This window comes from Equus asinus, chromosome 13, assembly GCF_041296235.1.
Source record: "Equus asinus isolate D_3611 breed Donkey chromosome 13, EquAss-T2T_v2, whole genome shotgun sequence".
NCBI lineage: Eukaryota > Metazoa > Chordata > Mammalia > Perissodactyla > Equidae > Equus > Equus asinus.
Genome location: NC_091802.1, coordinates 1,532,285 through 1,556,749, shown reverse-complemented (window position 1 = coordinate 1,556,749; position 24,465 = coordinate 1,532,285). Strand labels below are relative to the sequence as shown.

At 47.3% G+C, this 24,465-nt stretch overlaps 1 protein-coding gene across 11 annotated transcripts in view; it reads right to left on the bottom strand.

Moving 5' to 3' along the window:
• MPRIP (myosin phosphatase Rho interacting protein) overlaps positions 1-24,465 on the bottom strand; it is a 142,427-nt gene that overhangs the window by 104,399 nt on the left and 13,563 nt on the right. For all 11 annotated transcript variants that reach the window (XM_070482213.1, XM_070482211.1, XM_044745234.2 and 8 more), the window contains exons 2-3: positions 4,225-4,302; positions 2,209-2,274 (exon numbers count right to left, since the gene is read on the bottom strand). In XM_070482213.1, the coding sequence (XP_070338314.1) occupies positions 2,209-2,274; positions 4,225-4,302 (144 nt within the window). The remainder of the gene's footprint in view (positions 1-2,208; positions 2,275-4,224; positions 4,303-24,465) is intronic.

Sequence of the window (24,465 nt, the reverse complement as noted above, 5' to 3'; positions counted from 1 at the left end):
AAACCCTCACATGCCTGAAATGCTGTTTTAAAGGTATTTCAATGCAACTGCCACTGTTTCTTTCACTCAAAGAAATAATGCCACTTCCTTCCTGCAGGTTCAGGGTATCTGCACCGCCCAATTTGGGCAGATTAGCACTAACTGGCTCACCAATTCAGTCTCTTCAGCTCCAAAGTCATCTCCCAGAAAGGGGGACTCCCAAAACTCTCAATCCTAGGCATCCCCCACCAATGTGCTCTCTGCAGTCCCAGTTTTTCCTAGGATTTCTTTCTCTTCCCATGTCGCTGGCACAGTCCCACCTCTGCCCTAGCAGCACATGAAATAACACCCAACCAACACTCAGGTTGCTGGGAGACCAAAGTGTACTGCAAGCGTCCCTACTCACAGCTCAGCAGCCTCCATCATTTAGGAGTGGCTCTCGGATGCAGCATGTGCTCTGCATCTGTGTCGACACAAAGGCGTCCCCAAGAGCGACCATCTTTGTGCTTGTGCAACTGAGCTGAAGGGAATAATGGATTGCGCTGGACTCCAGTTAGACCTAGAGAAAGATTTCCTAACCAGAATAATCAGTCTCCAAGGATAAGTCCAAGGAACTCTGTTTTTCGGAATGGTTCATGGCCCAGCCCAGCCTGGATGCAATCCAGTCACCTTGGGGGCCCCTTCTCTATTGTAAGTCTCTGTGGGACTTCAGAATGGGTCAGCCAGGCACAGGGAGGACAGAGTAAACCTCAAGGTTCATAGGAGCCCAGCTCCCACCCCAAGGCTACTGCTCACATGACGGATGGCCAAGTGGGGAGAATACAGAGAGGCAGTGCTGGGTCTGCCTCCAGGCCTGCTGCCTCCCCGAAAGGAACTGAGGGTCCAAGCGGAGCAGTTCCCTGCTCCCACCTCTAGGAATTCTAGCACCCCATCGGCACTCACTTTCAACCCAGTCATCTCAAACTACTCTAGACCACAGGTGTTTCCAGGGCAAAAACTCTGTGGCCCATCCATGTTGCAGAAATATTCTCACCAGGAAGAATGAGGAAGAAAATTCTTTTTAAGAAGGAGCCAATGAGGTGATAGTCAATATAGAACTGAGTATCATACCTACTAATTCCATACCTAGATATCATACCCATTAATTCATCCCAGAAACAAAACAGAGAAAGCAACATATCACAAAGATTAGGACCCAAGTGTGGAAACAACCCAATTATGGCCTACTCACATATGAGCTTTAATAACCACCCTAAAATCCAGGTGTTCCAACAGTCCACAAGGTCCTTGGAGAGGACAGTCATCTCTGCTCACACTTCCAGAAGCCTGCTCTCAACCCTGCAGCAAAGATATGACCTCAGGGTGGGGGTTGGGGGGGTCAACCTATTTTACATGGTGTGACTATGTTTTTTAGGACAGTCCCAATTGAAAAATGCTGCCCACGTGAATGCACACACACACTCACACTCAAATGGAACAGGAAAAGGTAATAAATCTTCCATCTTCAACCCTTTTAAAGCTTGGAATTCGGTCATACTTCAGATTAGTTAGGAGAGACCAATCTCCTTTAGAGAAAAAGTCAGGAGATGAAATGGGGGGAAAAAGAAAGAGCCAGAACGTTCCACCTGCTTGGTTTTCAGGTTTGCCTCTGGACCAACAGCAGTAAACACTAGTCCAGCCCAGGATGCAGGAAGCAAACCAAGTAAGCAGCAGGGCAGGAAGGAGCCCACATGCCACAGCTTAGTGACCACAAGAACACTGACCCCATGACCGGGAGGCCTCTGAAAATCGAATGGGATGAGTGAGACCAATCACAGCAACGGAACTAAGAGGCAGTCCTGGGATTACAGTGCATGAATGCACGTGTGCTCAACTTCCACACACACGCCCAGAGCCAGCCCCCATCTGCCCACAGGCCCACAGCCTGCTCCACTTCTCTCTGCCTAGGAGCGCTCTGCCGAATCCACTTCCTATCAGCCTTGAACAGAAGGGCCTTCTTTCCTCACTACTTACTCTCACCCACGACCACTACACATGCCTCAAACTAAAGGTCTGAGTTCTAAGGACCATCTCTACAAGCTGCCACAAGTTCTTAAAAAATTCCAGGCTCCCAAACAGAAGCCCAAGTGAAGAGCACACAGCTGCTGTGTTTAGAGACGACGCAGATGAAGCTGAGTTGAGGGGCATGGAAAGGCTGGGGACGGGGAGTGGGAAGAGGAGGACACTCACCATCTCATCCAGGGCGTAGCGCAAGAGGCCGTGCTCGTAGAGGATAAAGAACCGCCGCTGCCATTTCTGCAACGGAGCACAGAGTGAGTGGTTAGGAGGGCTCTGGCCGCGATCTCTGCTTCCTGAGTCCCTGTGTCTGACAAATCTGTATTTACGGAACGCTGGTTCCACAGCTTCCATTGCTAGGGCAGACGGCATGAAAAGAGGGACCCACGGTGAAAAACGGTGATGTGCTAGCTAGGGGAGAGGCCCAAACCACCCACTGCGATTCCACACGAGTTAAGGACATTTAACGAGACACCTGGTTTATTTTAATTTGCAAGCTCCTCAGGAGAAGAGATGGTGTGTTGGTCACCTTTTTGTATTCTTCATGTACCCAGCACAGAGCTTACCAACTAACATGTGTCAGTATTTATTTGATGAATTATCTGACATGATATGGGATAACCTGAGAATGCCAGGCACTAATTCCCCACTTCTGAAAAAATCTGGGAAACTGCTATAAAAGCGTTGTTCCAATGATCTACAGGGAGTGGGAGACAGGGAAAAAGACAGCCGGGCTCCAGTATTCACTGAGGAGGAGCAAACTAACAAAAATCAAACCTGAGAAAGAGCAAGAGCAGCAGGAACAACTCCAACGTCCAGGAATGACGAACCGGCAAAGAGTGCCCCTCTCCACTCCCCACCCAAAGGCCAGCTGCTGGGGGCCAATAGTGGGCCCACAGCACTGACAGCAGAACAACAAGGACCTGAAGATAGACGCCTTCCTTGTGGTGGGGGGAAAACATGTCTAGAACGTGAGACTGTTGGTCCCTGAATCCCAAAGATCATTATGAGGATCCATGACCTATTTTCAACATTTCAAAAAGCTCAACAAAATTCATACTTTTCTGGCAATAAGGCCACAAGAACTAAGTAAAATACCATGCTCTGCTTTGGGCCAGAATTGTATCATTTATAATAATGATTTTCCCATCAGAAGCTGGAAATGGCAATTCTGTATGACCTAAATATAAAACAGGAAGGGGAACTGCTCCCTAGTTGCTGAAGTCATTGAACACAGTCACCCCTGTGGTCCTCCCGCCTGGGTGGCAGGAACAGGATACTCAAACGGCCTTGCAAAGAGGACCTGTAGAGGGCTGGTTCCGCCCTTGGTGTCCAGGGAGAGCCCACGTGGACTCTTCTTGAGAAACATTTTCAAGACTCCTATTTGCTGTTTTAAAGTCAAAATCCATTCCAGAAGGAATTCCAAACACCCAAGATACAATGCAGGGTCTGTGGGGCACTGTGGCCCCCACCCCAGAGTGTGGCATTCAGGCGGGGGGCAGCAGAGACCAAGGGGCAGGGCAGAAGCTCTCTGGAGGAGCCAGGGATGGGAAGGAAGCAGAGATGGAGCAATTTAGAGGGTGCAGGTGGCAGCCACTTGGCAGCAAGCCCGTGAAAAAGGCAAGCATGTGTTTTAACTGGAGTCAAATCCAAAGGGGCTCCCTGGCAGAGGAACAAACCACTGGTCAGGGACAATGCTGGTTTGACCATCTCACTGCTCCCAGCAGCCTGTGCACAGCAGGGACCTGTCCTGGGCTGGGGTGCCCAGCAGAGATGAGGCAAAAGCAAAGCTGGCCCTTGAGGCCCTTAACCCCTCACTAGGCTCATTTGCTGAGCGCCCAGCCTGAAGCACTGGATGGAAGAGGGGAGCTGCAAGAGGCAGGGCCTTGGCCCTGAAGGAACTGGGAACCTAATTAGCATAATACAAACATTTGCTGAACTGCTCTTTTGCCTTTTCCATTTAACTGTTTCTAGAGTCAAGAGGACCCATGAAACAGGTGGCACCACGTGAGAGCACCTCATTTTGAAGCAAACACCTATGAGCTCATGAAATGGGGGTTCCCTGCTGATCCTGCCATCCCACAACCCACTGTCCAGCTCCCTATCTCCCTCTTCCACTTGGCCAGTTTGCCCTTAGATGGGCCCTTCTCCAGTCCCTCCCACCCTGAGAATTCACTCTGATGCCCTTACCCGAGACCGATGCACTGGGTTGTCAAAGTCAGTCCCATCTGGAGCCAGGAGCAGCCAGCCACCGTAAATGGGTTTTGCCTGGAGGAGTAAAAGGAGAGCAGATCATCAGTGGCCTTGGACCAAAGAGAGAGAGAACAGGTTCAACAGCCAAGTTAATGACAAACACTCTCTGGAAACACAAGTCACCTCTGCTTAGCACACTCCATGCATCTCATTCCCCAGCCACAGGCTGAGTCTCCAAGAGAGATGTTTGACAGCAAGAAACTTGAGGGAGGTCTGCAGCATCTGGTGTGGAGAGGAGAATGCAAAACCCAGTGAAGTCCGAAAAATTGTAGAGTAGAGGAACTCCTAGGAAACAGATGCCTCCTTCAAGCTCCTGTTTGAGCCACCAAGATCAGAAAACAACGGCATTTTCTTCAATAACCATGTGAGTGCCAATGTGTGCCAGGCCAACAACACAGTCAAAAGTCCTCATCCTAATGGCATAAAGCAGGGCCTGGGAGAAGAGAGACCCCTTCAGTGATGGCAGCCAGCGTGGGCCAAACCACTGTTGACTTCCTGGTTGTATGACCCTGGGCTGAAACCCTCTGAGCTTCAGTTCTCCCACTTGAAAGGTGGGGGCGATAACAATTATATCTACACCTCACGAAACTTATGTGAGGACTGATGACACAATGCAAGCAAAACTCAGCACAGGAATGGAAAACAGTGCAGTCACTGTGGAAAAGTCTGGCAGTTCCTCCAAAGGTTAAATGAAGAATTCCACTCCTTGGTATATACACCCAAGAAAACTAAAAGCAGGTGCTCAAATAAAAACGCAGACGTGAACGTTCATGGCAGCCCTATTAAACAGTCACCAAAGAGTGGAAGTCACCCCAACATCCATCATCAGAGGAAGGGATAAACAAAAGGTGGCCTAGCCACACAACGGAATCTTATGCAGCTATAAAAAGGCACAAAGTACTGACAATGCTAACACATGCATGAACCTGGACATTATGCTAAGTGAGAGCAGACCCAAAAGACCACATGGCGCATGATTCCACTTCTATGAAACGTCCAGAACAGGTACATGTACAGAGACAGAAAGCAGACTGATGGTGCACGACACGGAGGGAGTGGGAAATACGGGGTGACTGCTAACAGGTAAGGGATTTCTCTTCAGGGTAATAAAAATGTTCTGGAATTAGACAGTGGAGATGGTTGTATGACCTTGTGAATATGCTAAAAAGTACTCTGTATACTTTAAAAGGGTGAATTTTACAGTATGTGAATTATATCTCAAAAAAAAATCACAGCAGAAAAACACACTGAGCAGTGTCTGGCCTATGAGTGCAATCAATGTTAGCTATGATTATATTTTTTTATATCCAAAGAGTTTCTCCTCCCCCAAGACCACGGCAGTCGGAGCTCAGCGTAAGCTAAAGATCTGGACAGCCACTCTGACTCCACCCCCCCTTTTCAGCCAGAGCCAGCTGGAGAGAAAGGGCGGGGAAGGCACAACCAGGCCAATTTGTCCACTGCCCTCTGGAGGGCAGGACACAAATAAAGCCCAAACCCTCTGCCTGCTGTTGACACACAGACTGATCTCTGGGTGAGCCTCAGGGCTCCTCTAGAAGTGCTTTTTATTCAACGCTCTCCAAACCCGGAGGCCCTGTCACACCTCTTCAGCTGGCAGCCTGGAATCTGTGGACTCAGAGAGGAAAGGTCATTTGCCAGAGGTCACACACCATCTGCCAAGAAGAACTCTCTTTTCTTGGCTTCTGCAGGTTCCTCAAGGCCCCCCAGGAAAGCAATGGTTTTTCCCTGTGAATGTGAACACGGCACGTAAGAGGGGCTTCGGGCAAGAGGCATGGAGAGGCCTGAAGAAAGTGAAAGACTGGCTTTGATGGACACAAGAGTGGGCACTGGCAGGGAACCAGGGGTTAGAGGGACACGACCCAGGAGGGCCATGGGGTATGTGGAATGACATTCTGCCTGGGAAAGCAGAAGCAAAGAGAGTAGAGGTCTGTTTTCTCAGCAAACACCAGCAGCGCCCAGCCATCCCCAGGCAGGTGAGCACGCTCAACTTCTCTCCCGCACCACTCAGGGATTCACACACTTATCAGACCCCATCAAAGCTTGCACACAGGATGGAGCGGTCAGCACCGGGGCAGGACAACCCCCTGTGTGTATCCTGGGCCAGGTGACTTCCCCACTTCGCCCCTCAGCCTGCAGTTCCGTGACCTGTGAAACCAGGAAGTTAGACGACGAGGTCATGTCTCCTCCATTTCTGTCCAGCTTTTATTGTACATCAGCCTCCCGTTTCTGGCTGCAGGACTTTGAGACAGCTCCACATTATCAGCCACATCTGGGCTTTCCCCAAAAGCGGCAGTGGGAGACCCGAGGGCTGGCACAAGTTCCCTCAGAACCCAGTCTTGGTCTCACCCTGGCCCACCATTGGTCTTCATTCACTCAACAAACATATACTCAGCTGACTGTGTGCATAGCCCCCATGTGCTGTACAGCAGGGAGCCTGACAGCACCCACCTTGATTGGCCATGATTTTTTTTTTTTTCTGAGGAAGATTAACCCTGAGCTAACATCTGTGCCAGTCTTCCTCCACTTTACATACGGGTCACCGCCATAGCATGGCTGACAACTGGTGTAGGTCCACACCTGGAATCGGAACCCGCAAACCCAGGCCGCTGAAGCCGGCCACACCGAACTTAACCATTATGCCACGGGGCTGGCCCCTGGCCATGACTTCTTTATACAGATCACCCCAAAGGAGACCCTTCCAGGTCGGCAGGTTGTATAGAAATGTAGGAAAGGCCAGGTCAACAGAGGGCATAGGGCCAGAAACACGTGCTCTGGGAGGAGGAGCAGGCTGGGAAGTGGGTATGTTCTATCAAGAGCATTTTCCAAGGCAAATCCACAGTGACTGAAGAAAGACAACGGTTGCCTAGGGCCAGGGGGATGGAAGGATTGGGGAATGACAGCTAAGAGGTACAGGATTTCTTTGCAGGACAATGAAAATGTTCTAAAATTGACTGTGGTGATGGTTGCACATCTCTGGGAATATACTAAAAATCACCAAATTGTACAATTTAAATGGATCAACTGTATGTGAATTTCATCTCAATAAAGCTGTTTAAAAAGTCATTTACCAACGCCTGTGTCAGGCAGTGTGGAAGCAGAGATAAATGAGAAACTGCTCCTACCTTCACGGGTTCACAGTCCAAAGGAAATAGAGAGAGTCCTTTTCCCAAACCTAAGGAAGCCAAATCTGGGGAGGTACTGGGGGGTCACTATGTAAGTCTTCAAGTGACTCTGCCCCCACAGCCAGATTTGGGAAACTTCATTCAAAGAAACAGGGACAAGGTTCCAAAGGGCAGTGACCCAGTCCATTGGTTTGTAGGAACAGAGCTGGAACGTGCCAGGCACAGAGGCCAGAGAGGGAGCAAGAGGCAGCAGGCACAGGCTGATGGGGTAGAGGGTGGAGCAAAGAGTTCCTAAAAGGGCTGACTTGGTGCCCACAGCTGGATGACAAGAGCCTCCAGATGTCTACTGTGCCATTCTACCTCCTCAGGAGACAGGGAGGTACCTGCCACCCTGCACAGCCATCCAAGTGAGCAAATGACCGTGAAGGAGGTGAGGACCCCCAACCCCACCACATAGGAGGGCGGCCTCAGGTGGAGAGGACTCTCTGGGCCCAGGCACAGCTAAAGCAAAGGCACAGAGGCAGGAATGACTGCGTTTGTGGGGCTGGTGAGGAAGGAGCCCACCTAAGCATGCAAAGCCGCTCCTGCTGCTTCCCTCCTCAAGCTCCCCAGCACCTCTTACTGCGAGCCCCCGGACTGGAACCCACCCCACATGCCCGAGAGCCCAGCGCCGGGACAGCCTGTGGTCCTGAGCCGGCCACCCTGTCCTCAGCCCACGGGCGTGGGAAGGGCCTCCCAGGAACTGCTGCTGCTTCTCCCACCATTTCTGACTGTCTAAACACGCCAGCAGCAGGCCTGGCCGTGGCGCTAAGTCCAGAAGTGCCCCCCAGAGCCACCGTCCCCACAGGACCAGAGGCTCACAAGCAGTTTGTAAGGCAGCACTGCTCCCTCTCAGGCCTCACCGTCTGTCCTGGAGAGGGGCCTCTGACAGGCTTGAAGGCATTCTCTTCCTGAGAGCCCCATAATGACGGACACACAGACTCTGAACAGACAACCCAAAAGGAAGCTGGCACAGGGGAGCGTGTCTAGAAACTCTCAGTGGTATGCTAGCTTTGTTGTTGTTTTCTGACAGGGTGGCTGGGGTTTCTGTTTTTGTTTTTGTCTTTTGAGGGAGAGACGGGGACAGGAGAAGCAGGGATCTGTTGTCGATACTGAGGAGGTGAGCAGTAAGGATCCAAAGGACAGGACCGAGCTCTGTTTCAAGCAGGCCACTCCAGAGGAAGCACACTGGTCCAGATCCCACATAAAAGTGACCACACAAGAGTGTCCTCTGAGCTACTTCCCTTCAGTTAAACTCAGCCTCCCCTCACAGACCCAATCAACTGGAGGCTGCACTCCTGGCTGGCCTCCGGGAAGAGGCTGCTGGCGGTCCGGGCATACTCCTCACCCCTAAGCCCTTTCGAAAATGGTTCCCTGAAACTTCTGCTTCCTGGAAGATGGAGTAGACGTAATTTTGTCCATTCCTCCTACTAGTACGAATAAAACCCTGGACAGAGTACATAAGACAAACCTAAGAAGACTGAAAGGTGGAGAGACAAAGGCAGATGGGCTGGGAACCTTGGAATCTGAGAAACAACATGGAGGTATGGTGTCCTGGGTTTTCTTTTTGCCTCATTGTCCCAGACTGGGGACTGCAGGAGCCAGCAACCTGAAAGTGCCAACAGGCACAGATAACAAGAAGCCCCAGTAAAAGCCTGTTCTCTCTGACTGACGAACCACGCAAGGGACAGCTGGGTGAGAGAGAGAACTCTCAGACAATAGCCACCCTACTCCAGACACACACCACAGAAAAGATGCAGCTCCACCCTGACCAGCAAAGGCTAGACTTCCACCTTGCCAGCTAAGAGGTGCCCTAGCATCCCTGCCAGGGAAGGGTCAGGAGGCCAGATAGGGAGCTGGGACTTTCATTCCCACCCAGCAGTTCCGAGGCCCCCTCCCTTTCCCTGCTGGGGTGATGATGGAGGAGGGCGCGTGGGAAGCTGAACTCCCACCTCCCCTGGCAGTACCAAGGAACCTCCCACCTCAGGTGTCAGTGAAGGCCAAGTGGAGAGTCTGGACTGACTCTGAAAGTAAAAGGCAGTGGTCCCCCTTCCCTGCTGGAGCAGTGTGAGAAAGAGCCGACTGAAAGAGAAGGATCAAACGCAATCCAGAGTCACCCAACATAACATGAAAATGTCCAGGTTTCAACAGAAAAATCACCATTATACCAAGAAGCAGGAAGGCTGCAAAGTCAATGAACAAGACATTCGATGGTCGCCAACATGGCAGTGACAGACGTGTCAGAACCACCTGACAAGGATTTTAAAGCAGCCATGCTAAAAGCTTCAACAAGAAATTATGAACATGCTTGAAATAAATGAAAACACAGAAAGCTTCAGTAAAGAAACAGGAGATATAAGAACCAGACAGAAATTATGAAACTGAAAAATACAATAACTGAAATAAAAAGCTCAATGGATGGGCTCAACAGCAGAATGATGGGAGCCAAGGCAAGAATCAGTGAACTGGAAGACAAAACAATAAAAATTACCCACTCAGGGGCTGGCCCCATGGCCGAGTGGTTAAGTTCGCGTGCTCCGCTGCAGGCGGCCCAGTGTTTCGTTGGTTCGAATCCTGGGCACGTACATGACACTACTCATCAAACCACACTGAGGCAGCGTCCCACATGCCACAACTAGAAAGACCCACAACGAAGAATATACAACTATGTACTGGGGGGCTTTGGGGAGAAAAAGGAAAAAAATAAAATCTTTAAAAAAGAAAATTACCCACTCAGACAGCTGAGAGAAAACAAACTGAAAAAAATAAATAAATATGAGAAGAATAGCATTTAGGAACTTGTGGAACTATAACAAAAGATCTAACATTTTTGTCATCAGAGTCCTGGAAGGAGAGGGGGGTAGGGCAGAAAAAGCACTTGAACAAAGAATGGCTGAAAACTCCCCAAATTTGTCAAGAGTGGCAACCTATAAATTCAAGAAGCTGAGTGAATTCCAAAGGATAAACTCCAAAGAAATCCACACCAAGACAGAAATTTAATTAATATCAAAAACAAATATCAAAACTAAAGACAAGGATAAAATCTTGAAAGTAGTCAGAGAAAACAACAGCTTATAGATAAGAGAAAACCAAATATAATTAAAGCAGATTTCTCACTGGGAACCACGGAGGCCAGAGGGACGTGGCACAATGCTTTTCAGGTGCTGAAAGAAAAAGAACTGTCAAGAATCCCACACCCAGTGAAAACAACCTTAAGGAAAGAAAGGGAGATCAAGACATTCTCAGACAAAGGAAAACTGAAAGGATCTGTTAGCAGACTTACTGTAAAAAATACGGCTAAAGGAAGTTCTCTAAACAGAAAGAAAATGATAAAAGAAGGAAGCTTGGATCATCATAAAGGAAGCAAGAATACAGGAGGCAAAAATGCATGTCATCAGGCTTCCCTTCTCTTGAGTTTTCTAAATTATGTTTGATGACTAAAGCAAAACTTACAACACTGTCTGGTGCATTCTAAATTATGTAGAGGAAATATTTAAGACACTTACGTGGGGAATGGTAAAGGAATGTAAAAGGGAGGTACTCCCTTTACTTGAACTGGTAAAATGACACCACCAGCAGGCTGTGATAAACTATATATATATATATATGTATAAAATGTAACGCCTTGAGCAATCACTAAAAAATCTATACTGAAAAAAATCACTATAAATATAAAATTTATCATAAAAAAATCAAATCCTAAGAAAAAAAATTCAAGCAGGAAGAAAAATAAAAATCAAAGAGAACAAACAGCAAATAAAAAGTAATTACAGCCTAACATATCAATAATTATATTAAATGTAAATGGTCTAAACATGCCAATTAAAAGACCGAGACTGAAACAGTAGATGAAAAAAAATGATCCAACTATACACTGTCTACAAGAAACTCATTGCAAATATAATGATACAGACAGGATAAAGTAAAAGAATGGTAAAGATACATCTTGCAAATATTAAAGGAGAGCAGAGTTGCTATGTTAGTAACAAAGTAGACTTCAAAATAAAGAAAATGACAAGAGACAGAAAGAATATTATATAAATAACAAAGGCTCGATTCATCAAGAAGAGAAAGCAATCCTAAATGTATATGCACCAAATAACAGATCTGCAAAGCACTGTGAAGAAAAACTGACAGAACTAGAAGGAAAAAAAAATAAACCCACAATTACAGTTGGAGACTTCAACATTCCTCTTTCAATAGTTCATAGAATAACTAGACAGAAAATCAGCAAGGAACCAGAGCAATCAACAATACCATCAACCAACAGAATCTAATTGACAGCTGTTAGAACAGTCCACCAAACAACAGCAGGTTATACTTTTTTTTAAGTGTCCACAGAACATAGACCACGACAGATCCTACCTTGGGCCATAAAACAAATCTCAATAGAATCACAGAACTAAAATCAACGTTCTCAGACCACAACGAAACCAAACTAGATATCAGTAAGAGAAAGGTAACAGGAAAATCTTCAAACATTTGGAAACTAAACAATACACTTCTAAATAATCTTTGGGTCAAAGAAGGAACCTCAAAGGAGATTTAAAAAAACACTGACATATTGGGGGCCGGCCCAGCGGCGCAGTGGTTAAGTTCACGTACTCTGCTTCAGTGGCCCAGGGTTCACAGGTTCGGATCCTGGGTGCAGACCTAGCACTATTCATCAAGCCATGCTGTGGCAGCATCCCACATAAAATAGAGGAGGACTGGCACAGATGTTAGCTCAGTGACAGTCTTCCTCAAGCAAAAAGAGGAGGATTGGCAACAGATGTTAGCTCAGGGCCAATCCTCCTCACACACACAAAAATAATAAATAATGACATCAAAATTTGTGGGACACATCTAAAGCAGTCCTGAGAGGGAATGTTATTGCACTAAAACACTTACATTAGAAAAGAGGAAAGGTTTCCAATCAGTAAGCTCCCACCTCAAGAATCTAGAAAAAGAAGTGCAAAATATACCCAAAGCAAGAAGGAAATAAAGACAGGAGCAGAAACCAATTAAACTGAAACAGAAAAACAGTAAAATCAATGAAACAAAGAACTGGTTCTTCGAAAAGGTCAATAAAATTGATAAACTTCTTGCAAGACTGACCAAAAAAAAGAGAGAAGACACAAATTAAAATTAGGAAATACCACTATAGATCCTGTAGACATCAAAAGGACAACAAGGGAATATTATGAACAATTCTACAAACATTAATTTAACAACTTAGCTGAAATGGACCAATTTCTCAAAAAAAAACCCAGATAATCTGAATAACCCTATAACTATTAAGAAAATTGAATATGTAATTTTAAAACAAAAGAAAAGAAATCCCCAGGCTTGGATGCTTCTACTGGAGAATTCTACCAAATGTTGAAAGAAGAATTAACATGAATTCTACATAGTCTTTCCCAGAAAATCATCTTCCAGAAGAGGAAGAAACAACTTTCAGTTAATTTTATGAAGCTAGAATTAACCTGATATCAAAATCAGACACAGTACAAAAAAAAGGAGCAGGAAAAGAACAACTGCAGACCAATATCCCTCATGAACACAGAAGCAAAAATCATCAAAATAGTAGCAAACAAAATTCAGCAACACATTTAAAGAATTATATACCATGACCATGTCGGGTTATTCTAGGGGTGCAAGCCTGGTTTAATATTTAAAAAATTAATCAATATAATCCACCATATTAACAGGCTAAAGAAGAAAAACTGTGATCACATCAAATAATGCAAAAAAAAGCATCTGACAAAATTCAACACTCATTCATGATTTAAAAAATAAATAAATAAAAATTAAAAACCTCTCAGAAAAGTAGAAATAGAAGGGAACTTTCTTGACTGATAAAGAGCATCTACAAAAAAACTGAGAGCTAACTATACATAATGGTGAATGGTGAAAGACTAAATACTTTCCCTCCAGCGGCCGGCCCAGTGGCCGAGTGGTTGAGTTCACGTGCTCTGCTGTGGCAGCCCAGGGTTTCGCCAGTTCGGATCCTGGGCGCAGACATGGCACCGCGCATCAGGCCATGCTGAGGCGGCATCCCACATGCCACAAATAGAAGGACCCACAACTAAAATACACAACTATGTACTTGAGGGGGACTTGGGGAGAAAAAGCAGGAGGAAAAAAAAAATTTTCCCTCCAAGATCAGGAGCTAAGTAATGAGGTCCACTCTCAGAATTCAACATAGTGCTAGAATTTCTAACCAGTGCAATAAGGCAAGGAAAGGAAATAAAGGCACTCAGATTGGAAAGAAGAAATAAAATTTTACAGATGACATAATGGTCTATGTAGAAAATCACAAGGAATCTATTTTTTTTTTTTCCACAAGGAATCTATTTTAAAAAACCTCCTAAAACTAGCAAGTGAGTTTTAACAAGGTTGGAGGATATAAGATTAGTACACGAAAATCAACTGTATTTCTATACACTAGCAATGAATATATGGACACCAAAATTAAAAATATAATACCATTTACAATCTCTTTAAAAAATGAAATACTTAGGAGTAAATCTAACAAAGCATGTACAGGGCTGCATGCTGAAAACTACCCAATGCTGATGAAAGAAATAAAAAAAGATCTAAATAAATGGAGAGACACAGACTGGAAGATTCTTTTTTTTGGAGGAAGATCAGCCCTGAGCTAACATCTGCCGCCAATCCTCCTCTTTTGGCTGAGGAAGATTGGCCCTGAGCTATAACATCCATGCCCATCTTCCTCCACTTTATATGTGGGATGCCTGCCACAGCATGCCTTAGATGAGCAGTGCCATGTCCACACCCGGGATCCAAACCGGCGAAATCCCAGGCCGCCGAAGTGGAATGTGAGAACTTAACTGCTGTGCCACCAGGCCGGCCCCTGGAAGATTCTAAGATATCAGTTTTACCCACATTCATATACAGGTTTAACGCAATTACTATCAAAAGCTTAGTAAGACCTTTTGTAGATACAGACAAGATTACTCTAAAATGTATATGGAAAGGGAAAGGAACTAGAATAGTTTTTTAAAAATTAAAAAAGAAGAAAGAGGCAAGAATCCATCCATCCGATTACAAGATTTATTATATCCGCAGTAATCAAGACTGTGGTATAAGTGGAAGCTTAGACACATGGATCAACAGAACAGACCAGAGAACCCAGAATAGACCCACACAAACACGTCCAACTTACTTTTTGACAAAAGTGCTAAAGCAATTCAATGGTGCCTTTCAACAGATGGTGCTGGAGCAACCGGACATCCATAGGCAAAAAACTAATAAAAGCTCAACCTTACACAAAAATTAACGCAAAATGGAACGCAAACTTAAACTGGCATATTGGATTTCATTAAAATTAAAAACTTTTGCTCTTCAAAAGGCCCTACTAGGAGGGTGAAAAGATAAGCCAGAGTGGGATAAATATTTGTAAACCACATATCTAACAAAGGACCAGTATCTAGAATATACAAAGAAACAAAGAATCCAATTACAACATGGGCAAAAGACATGAACAGATATTCCACAGAAGATATACAGACAACAATCAAGTACACGAAAAGACGTCCAACACCATTAGCTATTAGGGAATTGCAAATTAAAACCACATGGGATATTATTACACACCTATCAGAACGGCTAAAATTAAAAATGGTGACAACACCAAATGCTGGCAAGGATGTGAAGAATGTCTATCACTCATACATGGCTGGAAGGAATGTAAAATGGTACAATCATTCTGAAAAAGTTTAGCGTCTTCTTAAAAAACTAAACATTCAACTACCATGTGATTCAGAAACCACACTCCTGGATATTTATCCCAGAGAAATAAAGCTTACATTCACACAAAAATTGTACGTGAATGGTTACAGCGGCTTTATTGTAATAGCCAAAAACTGGAAACAACAGACATCCTTCCATGGTGAATGGTTAAACAATCTGTGGTACATCTTTACCATGGAATACTAGTCAGCAATATAAAGGAACCAACTACTGATACACACAACCTGGGTGAATCTGCAGAAAATGATGACGAGTGAAAAAAGCCAATCCTAAAGGGTTACAGGATGTATGACTACATTTACGTTACATTCTTGAAATGTGGAATTTACAGAAAGGGACAACAGATTCGTGACTGCCAGGGACTAAGGAGGCAGTCGTGGTGGGAGGGCAGGAGGTGTGGCTGTAAGGGATCCTGCAGTGACGAAATGCCCTGCATCTTGGCTGCATCCATGTCAATATCCTGGCTGTGATACTGAACCACAATTTTACAAGATGTTACCACTGGAAAAGAGTACACGGGATTGCTCTGTATTATTTCTTACAAGTGCATGGGAAACTACAACCATCTCAATATAAAAAGTTCAATTAAAAAAAACCAGGGGGCCACCCCCAAGGCCAAGTGGTTAAGTTTGCATGCTCCACTTCGGCAGCCTGGGATTTTGCCAGTTCGGATCCTGGGTGCAGACATGGCACTGTTCATTAGGCTGTACTGAGGCGGCGTCCCACATGCCACAACTAGGACACATAACTAAAATATACAACTATGTACTGGGGGGATTTGGGGAGAAAACACAGAAAAGAGAAGAAAAGAAGACTGGCAAGAGTTGTTAGCTCGGGTGCCAATCTTTAAAGGAAAAAAAAAACCAAACCTGTTACTTCCTGAATATTCCCTCCACCCACATACAAGCATTTAACACTGGAAGGGGACCCACCACAGCCCCAGAGCACTGAGGCTCCAGCCTTGAAGGCCTCTGCAGTCCACAGGGGTCTTCTCCAGGCAAGGTCGGCCCTCACGGCCCTCAGCTGAGCTACGTGAGCTCCACGGGCATTTCCAACAGCTTCTCCTGGAGGCCACACGCACACTGCACACATACACCTTCTCTCAGGCCTGTCCACTTGACCAAGGTTCTTCCACCCCCTTCCCCCTCACCACCCTCTTTGGGCAGACCTGGGTTGCACTGGGGGGAGCCCAACTGCCTCAACTCAGGCCGAGTGGGCAGGCTGCAGGCAGGGCAAGGAGCAAGCGTCGTGGGCTGCTTTACACAGCATTGTCAAGCTGCCACACTGAGGCCTCCCAGAAACACACAAGCCTCTGGACACAGCCACCACATCACAACCACACGGTGTCCAGAACCTTATGCGCTCAGCTCTCAGCTCCATGCGGCCTGTCTGTGGTTGACTGAGCAGGGAAGTCAGTGACAGATTTCTAACAGGTGGTTAACCTCGCTTTTCCTGTCCCCTCACGTTCACCCACTCTCAGAGTCACGTGGTGTTGAGAAAGGTAGTCAGTATATCTCACAATATGGCACTGAAAGGGAGCACCCAGAACCATCAATGTGAAAATGTGGGTCCCCAGGCCAGCCTGCTGGCGTAGTGGTTAAAACATTCACGTGCTCTGCTTCGGCAGCCCAGGGTTCACAAGTTCAGATCCCGGGTACAGACCTACATACCACTCGTCAAGCCATGCAGTAGCGGCATCCCACGTACAGAATAGAGGAAGACATTAGCTCAGTGACAGTCTTCCTCAAGCAAAAAGAGGAGGACTGGCAATGGATGTTAGCTCAGGGCCTATCTTCCTCACCAAAAGGAAAAAGAAAATATGGGTCCTACCCTTTCCATGCCCCCCCCAACTTCCTGTCATCCTAAAAGCCCTCTACTATCTGGCGACCCACCTCCCCACCTTCCAAAGCTCACCTCCCACATAGAAACACCTCTATTTCATGGAATAGGGTGAGCCCCCTCAAAATCCCATGTCCCTTGATTTCAAGTACAGTAACCGACCCAAAGCCAACTGTTTGCTGAGAACTTACTGCAGCAGCTGCTGCCATTAATCCAGGGCACTGCCACCTCCCGCTTCTGTGAACTGCTGTTACACTGACACCTCCCAGGGAAAAGACAAACGTTTCAGGCCTCTGGGCTGTGCACAAGCAGTTCTCTACATGGAAGGCTCTGCACCCCATCCTGCTGGCAACTCCCTGCTCACCCTCCAAGGTCCCATCTCCCAACCCCAAGCCATCTGTGTTCCTTCTCTCTAACAATGCCTCAGCTCGCTGTAGACAGGAACCTCACCTTCATCCAGCAAAGTGCCCAGTACAAAGCAGGACTGGGCCAACTGAAAAAGCAAACACACGAGTGAGTCAATGGACATGCTTATTAGTCATGAGCACACAGCTGAGAACTGAACTGCTCCCTCACTGTTCTGAGTATTGCTGGGAAGGCCTTCCCAGCCAAGACCTAGAAGAGCCCAAGCCACACCTCTGACTTCTACACACAGAGCTCCCAGGTCACACCACCAACACTGGGGAACAACCAGCACGCTGAAGAGCAAGCAGACAGGCTGAACTTCCACTGTACTTCTCCCTTCTCTGCATCCAACTCCAATCACACCACCGTGTGCACCACGCTGGCAAAGACAGAAGGCAGAAGCATTGTGGGAAACCTGGCATCTCAGAGAGCAGCAATGTCGTCACACGTAGCGAGAACCACGATGTTTCCATGCTCCTGCCCCAGTAACCCCATGGCCAGAAACTGAACCTACAGAAATAACACAGAGAGAAGAAAAAAGTTCCATTCATGATGTGGGAGGAACTCAGCGTCCAACCAGGAAATGGCTACATGAATGCTGATATATCAGCTCACTAAAGTATTACACAGCCATTAATTATAAATAACTATGAGGAATTCAAGAAACCCTCTTCAGTGTGCACCCACAGGACTCCATCAAGCCAGGGCTTCCTGCACAAAGCCCAGTGGCTTCATTTGCTCTGTCTCCTGTGACTGGCACCCTCTGGAGGTATTCAGCAGAATTTCCCTGGGAAATCAAGGTATCAGAGAAAAAAACATGAGGTGCACACACCCTCTCCCTCAGGGGCTCTCTGGCTAGTGAAGGAGACCAGGCACGTGAACAAGCAGCCAGGGTGGGATGTGAAGCGTGGTCCACGATTATAATTGCATAAGGACGGAGAAAGATCAGGAGTCACAAGAAAACATCAATTGTGTTGGCATCAAGACCAAGTCTTGGGTTTTTTTGTTTCTTTTTACCATTTTCTGTAAAGTAATGCAACTATATAGCACTTAGCAGATATTACTTTTTAAAGGAAAGGGCAGATGTTTGCCTGACCATGAATGCGTGTTTGCTGATACAGTACTAGCAGAGCGCCTTCCCAAAGAGGGGTCTGACTGTTCCTGGCAGAACAAGAAGCAGGTGAAGTTAAGGAACCCCTATACCCCACTCCCTATCAGCAGCATGACCTCACAGCTCTGGAAAGTGAGTGTGAAGACCCTGGCCTGGGAACCAGGAGGCCCACGTTCAAGTCTTGCTTCCATGACTTAGTTGCTGTGTGGCCAGGGGAAGACCTTATCTCTGTGAATCTCAGTTTCATCATCTACAATAATAGAAACACACATATATTCTTTCCATACCATTTTTTAAAAATTACATCAGACAAAACACACACTGGGCCACTGAACAGTCAATGCTTCAGAGGCAGGGCCATACATCCCAGCACCCACCCAGGACCATGCACATAGCTGGTGCTCAAACCAGACTAGGGGCCAGGAGTGCTGAGGGGAGTGAGGCCCACAGTGGAAGCGGTGAGCGTGTGACAGACAGGACTGCAGCGTATTCGAGGCCAGTCCGGAGGGACCCCAGGGCTCCCGACTCTAAGGCAGGGGCAGAGCACGGAAACCCCACACACGCTCCCTCACACCAGGCTGGATGCCCAAATTCCAAGCAGTGACTGTTCCCATGAAAGTTCTTCAAGAGGAAAAGTCATACACAGTCTTGAAGAAGGGAGATTCCTGGGGCAAAGATTTCTCTGGACAAAAGGTAGGGGCTGGGGAGCCACACTCAAGCACAAGGTGAGAGGCAAATGGCCCTCTCGAGAGGATTCAGTGAAAGGTCTATGGGCAGAATGTGTGTAAATTGAAGCTAATAGGATCTTCTGTGGTTTTGAGGTTGGTTCCTTATTTCTCTTTTTTTTTCCAATAGAGTTTCTGTGGAAACGCTTCCACACTCATAGCAAAATTGCTGTTTACTATTTTCTGCATTTCAATTCCAAAAGGAGAAACGATGCCTGGGTAGCAGCTGTCTGGCCATCTTTTAAGCTTGTAAATCATGACAGACTTCAAGGTCACCTGTCTTTTCTGGGATGTTCAGACGTAAGTCAATAAAAGGAGATGCAAGCACATGTCAAAGTCAGTCTTATGCCTGACTCTTGCCCAGACCTCACTGTGTCCTATGGCCACCCAGCTGGACAGTGTCAGGACCAGACAGCTCTAAGTCCAAGCCTGTCATTGAAGGAAGCTTGTCAGTGGAGCCATGTGCCCATCTGCCGGATCCACATTGGGGATCAGCACACACCTCTGACGGCACTCAGTAGGGCCATGGCCCCCAGAAAGGTGGGGCTTTTCTTTTAGAACAAAGCTGCCAGGGCCAAGCAGCATTGGCCATCACTGCAGACCCCTCAAGAGGCCACACAGCATGTCCCCACAATGCTGCATGGACCAAACAGTGCTGGAATTCCTCTCTAAGACTGGTCCATGGGGTCTCAAGCCCAGGGAGAATACTGTCCCGTGGCTTTACAGCTTTTCAGTCTGGACCCAAACCACATTCCTCAACACGGGCACTGTCTGCCAGCACCAGCTTCTAGGGTCTGTCTGTGCCTTCGAAAGTCAGCAGAGGACAATCAGCAACTACAAAGACACTCACAATTGTGCTGTAGCTACTGCAAGTGATTCAGGTGATCAGGACCCAGGGCAAAAGGCCAGCCTTCTGAGTGAGAAACACTGCTGCCCGCTGGCTGGCAGGAAACAATCAGGGACGTGGCCCGGAGGACTCACACTCCATCTAAGCGAGCACACTGTAGAGTCTGTTTAAAAGCCCATCAGTTTCCTCTCTTGGTCATCTCTGTCCTGTTCCCCAGTGTCCTCAGAGCTAACATCCACAGGTTATGAGGCCGGTCACTGCTCCAGGCACTTCACATCATGAACTGTTCAACCTTCACAACAAACCTGTGAGGTATGTATCGTTACCACCTCCATTTTCCATACGAGGAAACCCAAGGGCACAGAAAGATTAAGTGACCTGTCTAAGCAGGGCATGAGCCAAAGCCACCTGGACCCATATTTAGCCCTTAATTACTCATCACGGCTCCACATCAGTAAGCCACTCAGTAAAGGTTAGTGCCATCCCAGCAGGAAGTATGTTCCCAAGTGGAGTATTCTCCTGAGGGGTCTGGTCCTGACGAGCACATCACTCAGGGCCTCCCCCAGATATCCTCACGGGCAAGGCCTAAGGCATCGTGTGGGGCACCGAGGCACAGCACCTGTAAGGAGCTCATCACTACAGGATGAACCAAACACAAACCACCATCCCACGGAGCCACTGACGCAGCCTGGCCAGCAACCACGGGTTGTTAAGGTGTTCGGGAAGCCGAGAGAGATCACGGGCCTCTTCTCGGGAAGGAGCAGTCTCTCCTACCTGTGCAAAGACATAAGTGTGAGGGGCTGGCCCCGTGGCCGAGTGGTTGGGTTCACGCGCTCCGCTGCAGGCGGCCCAGTGTTTCGTTGGTTCGAATCCTGGGTGTGGACATGGCACTGCTCATCAAGCCACACTGAGGCAGCGTCCCACATGCCACAACTAGAAGAACCCACAACGAAGAATATACAACTATGTACCAGGGGGCTTTGGGGAGAAAAAGGAAAAAAATAAAATCTTAAAAAGAAAAAAAAAAAAAAAAAAAAGACATAAGTGTGAGCACAGGCTCCCACCTCCACCCCACCCCAGAGAAAGCAGAGTCTCATACGTAGGGGAACCTAGGGTAATTTATCATCCAAACTGGGATACTGTGGGAAATGAGTGGGGATCTTACTAATTACGCCAGGCCACATGGCCCTGGAACTCAGAAGAAATGCACAGGTTACTGACCTTTGCTGCCAAAGGCCAGGACACAAAGCCATCCAGGCAAAGATGAGAAAGCCACTGAGAATACCCACAACGAGACAAACGCACTACAAGCAGAGTGAAGGAAAGGAACGCGGCACTGGGGAGCAGACAGGAGGTATCTGGGAAGGAGAGGGTATCTGGGAATAAGCAAAGGACAACCACAGAAATCCAAGTCAGGGGAAATGAGCCCAGGGAAAGCTGGCACAGCCGGGCCAGTGTACGGCCAGCTGACACACGCAGAGGCTCGCACTTCCCTCCTGAGGAGGGAGCAGAGCCTCACACACGGCACTGCCCTGACTCAGAGAGCAGAGGGCGCATCCCAGGAACTCCACAAAGCCCAGCATCTTTGGGGCCAACTCCTCCAGCGCTCCCTCGGAGGCTTCAAACCTCGAGACGATCTGCTGACAGTCCCATCCTTTGGCCAAATCAGAAGCAGCACAGGGTACAGGGTGGAGGCAAAGACAATATTTCCTGAAACAATGACCCAAGCCCTAAATAATGCTATGTGATGGCCCACTGGTTTCTGCACAGAACACTTTCACGCTACTGCCACACACCTGACCACGGCTGAGCCCCAAGCTGTGTGTGCACCGTGGGTGTATGTGAGAAAGCAAGGCCAACACCATGCCCATACAGTGTGCTCCTGGTGACCTGGGTAGCAGGACAGAGAGAGGAGAAGAGGTGGGATCTGTAGTGTTAGCTATGCATGGGCAGCAAAGGTCAAATAGAAAATGACATGAAGACGGGAAATGAAGATGTCAAATAATGGTTTGGCAAAATGCGAATTATGAGTACAAACCAAGAACAAGATGGGGGTATTATCTGTTCTAGGGTATTTTTGCAATAACTTTTTTGAGGTATAATTCACCTACCCTACAACTCAACACTTCAAAATGTACAATTCAGGCGCCGGCCCAGTGGCGCAGTGGTTAAGTTCACACATTCCACCTTGGCAGCCTGGGGTTCACCAGTTCAGATCCTGGGTGTGGCCCTATGTACCAATGGCAAGCCATGCTGTGGCAGGCGTCCCACATATAAAGTAGAGGAAGATGGACACAGATGTTAGCTCAGGGCCAGTCTTCCTCAGCAAAAAGAGGAGGATTGGCATCAGATAGATGTTAGCTCAGGGCTAATCTTCCTCAAAAAAGAAAAAAAAAGTACAATTCAATAGTTGTAGTGCATCTATCACCACAATCAATTTTACTTTATTTATTTTTTAAAAATTGGCACGTGAGCTAACATCTGTTGCCAATCTTTTTTTCTTCTTCTTCTTCTCCCCAAAGCCCCCCGGTACATATTTATATATTCCAGTTGTAGGTCCTTCTGGCTCTGCTATGTGGGATGCCACCTCAGCATGGCTTGATGAGTGGTGCTAGATCTGCGCCCAGAATCCGAACTGCCAAAATCCTGGGCCGCCGAAGTGTGGCACGCAAACTTAACCCATCGGCCAAGGGGGTGGCCCCCCACAATCAATTTTAGAAGATTTTTGTCACCCCAAAAAGAAACCCTGGACTCTAGCTATCATTCCCCAAGCCCCAACCCAGCCCCCGGCAACCACTAATCTACTTTCTGTCTGTATAGATTTGCCTATTCTGAACATTTATGTAAATGGAGTCAGATAACCTGGTCTTTTGTGACTGGCTTCTTTCACTTAGCATAATGTTTTAAAGGTTCATCTATGTTGTAGCAAGTGTATCTCATTCCTTTTCATGGCTAAATAATATTCCATTGTATGGATAGACCACATTTTGTTTATCCATTCATCTGCTGATGGACACTGAGGTTGTTTCCACCTTTTGACAGCTGTGAACATTCGTGTACAAGTCTGGTGACTGTTTTAAAATCTCCTTTAAGAGAGACCAAAAAAGTAAGCACCACCTATCAAGGTGAAGCCTGGACAATTAGCTCCTCAAAAGCCAAAAAAGGAAAAAGGGCTGAGGGGGTGCTGGAAGGGGGGCCTGAGAGGCTCCCTTTAAGCAGACTGGGGGAGGACAGCTCCAGCTACACAGACCAAGCTTAAGCTGAAGACCTCTCAAAGGAAATTCACGCTGGCCTTTCCACACGGACAGGCTGGAAAGGCAGAGCAGCAAGCAGAGGAGAAAGGGGCAGGGAAAATGTTTTCTTTAACAGATATGATAAAAACAGTCAGAATAAAAATTGTGGCATAACTGAAACATCTGAGCCCATAGAGACAACGTTTAACGTTAAAGACATCAAAAAAATCTAAGGGGCAGGACCTGGTTGGAGAACATTTTAATCCCAAAGATAAGAGGTAATTTTCCTCTTCTGAGGGTTGATTCAAGCTTCTTCTCAAAAACTAAAATAAAAAATCCCAATTGTGTCACTTGAGACCTCTGAGGGCCTCCAAGATTCCCGTGAATCCCTTTCCCACCCACATGCTTAGAGGCCGCAGGACCCAAGCACGACTTCCAGACCAAGGAACCGGAATCTCCCTCTCCACCAGGACTTCCAGCCCAAGTTCCAACCCTGCATCTCCAGGGAGAAGGCGCACTCTACCTGCCCATGCCTCCAACACACGTGTCCAAACACCAAGCTCCAGGCCAGGAAGTGGGACGGGTCTTGAAATTATCAAGCACCATCAAGTGAACAGATGCAGAGACCCAGATCATCTTGCCTTCTGACTAGCAAGCAAATCAGCAGCAGAGCCCCAAGGAGAACGGCCTGCCCCAGTCTGTTGGTCCTCAGCTGCGTGCTGCTCCCCACATTAGCAACGTGGCCCTGCCTCTGCTCCAGTCTCCATCCTGAAACATTCCAGTCATCTCTGACCCCTCCCTTCTGAGGGCTGCCGAGCACAGTGGTGAAATGTAAAAGCAAAGCAACTTCCTTCTCCAAGCCTCGAACTCCTGTGAGCGCAGTCGGGAGAATCAAACTTACCCCACTGTTTTCACATCGAGTCCCTGTCACGGGCCGCATACCTTACTCACACTTCGTTTATTCCTCAGAGAGTCCTTGGTGGCAGGAAGGAAGGGTGTGACAGTCCTAGAATGTGCCGGCTGCCAGAAAGAACAAGCACTCGTCCATGGTGGCCTCCTTGTCCCCCTCTGTCTACCCCATGTC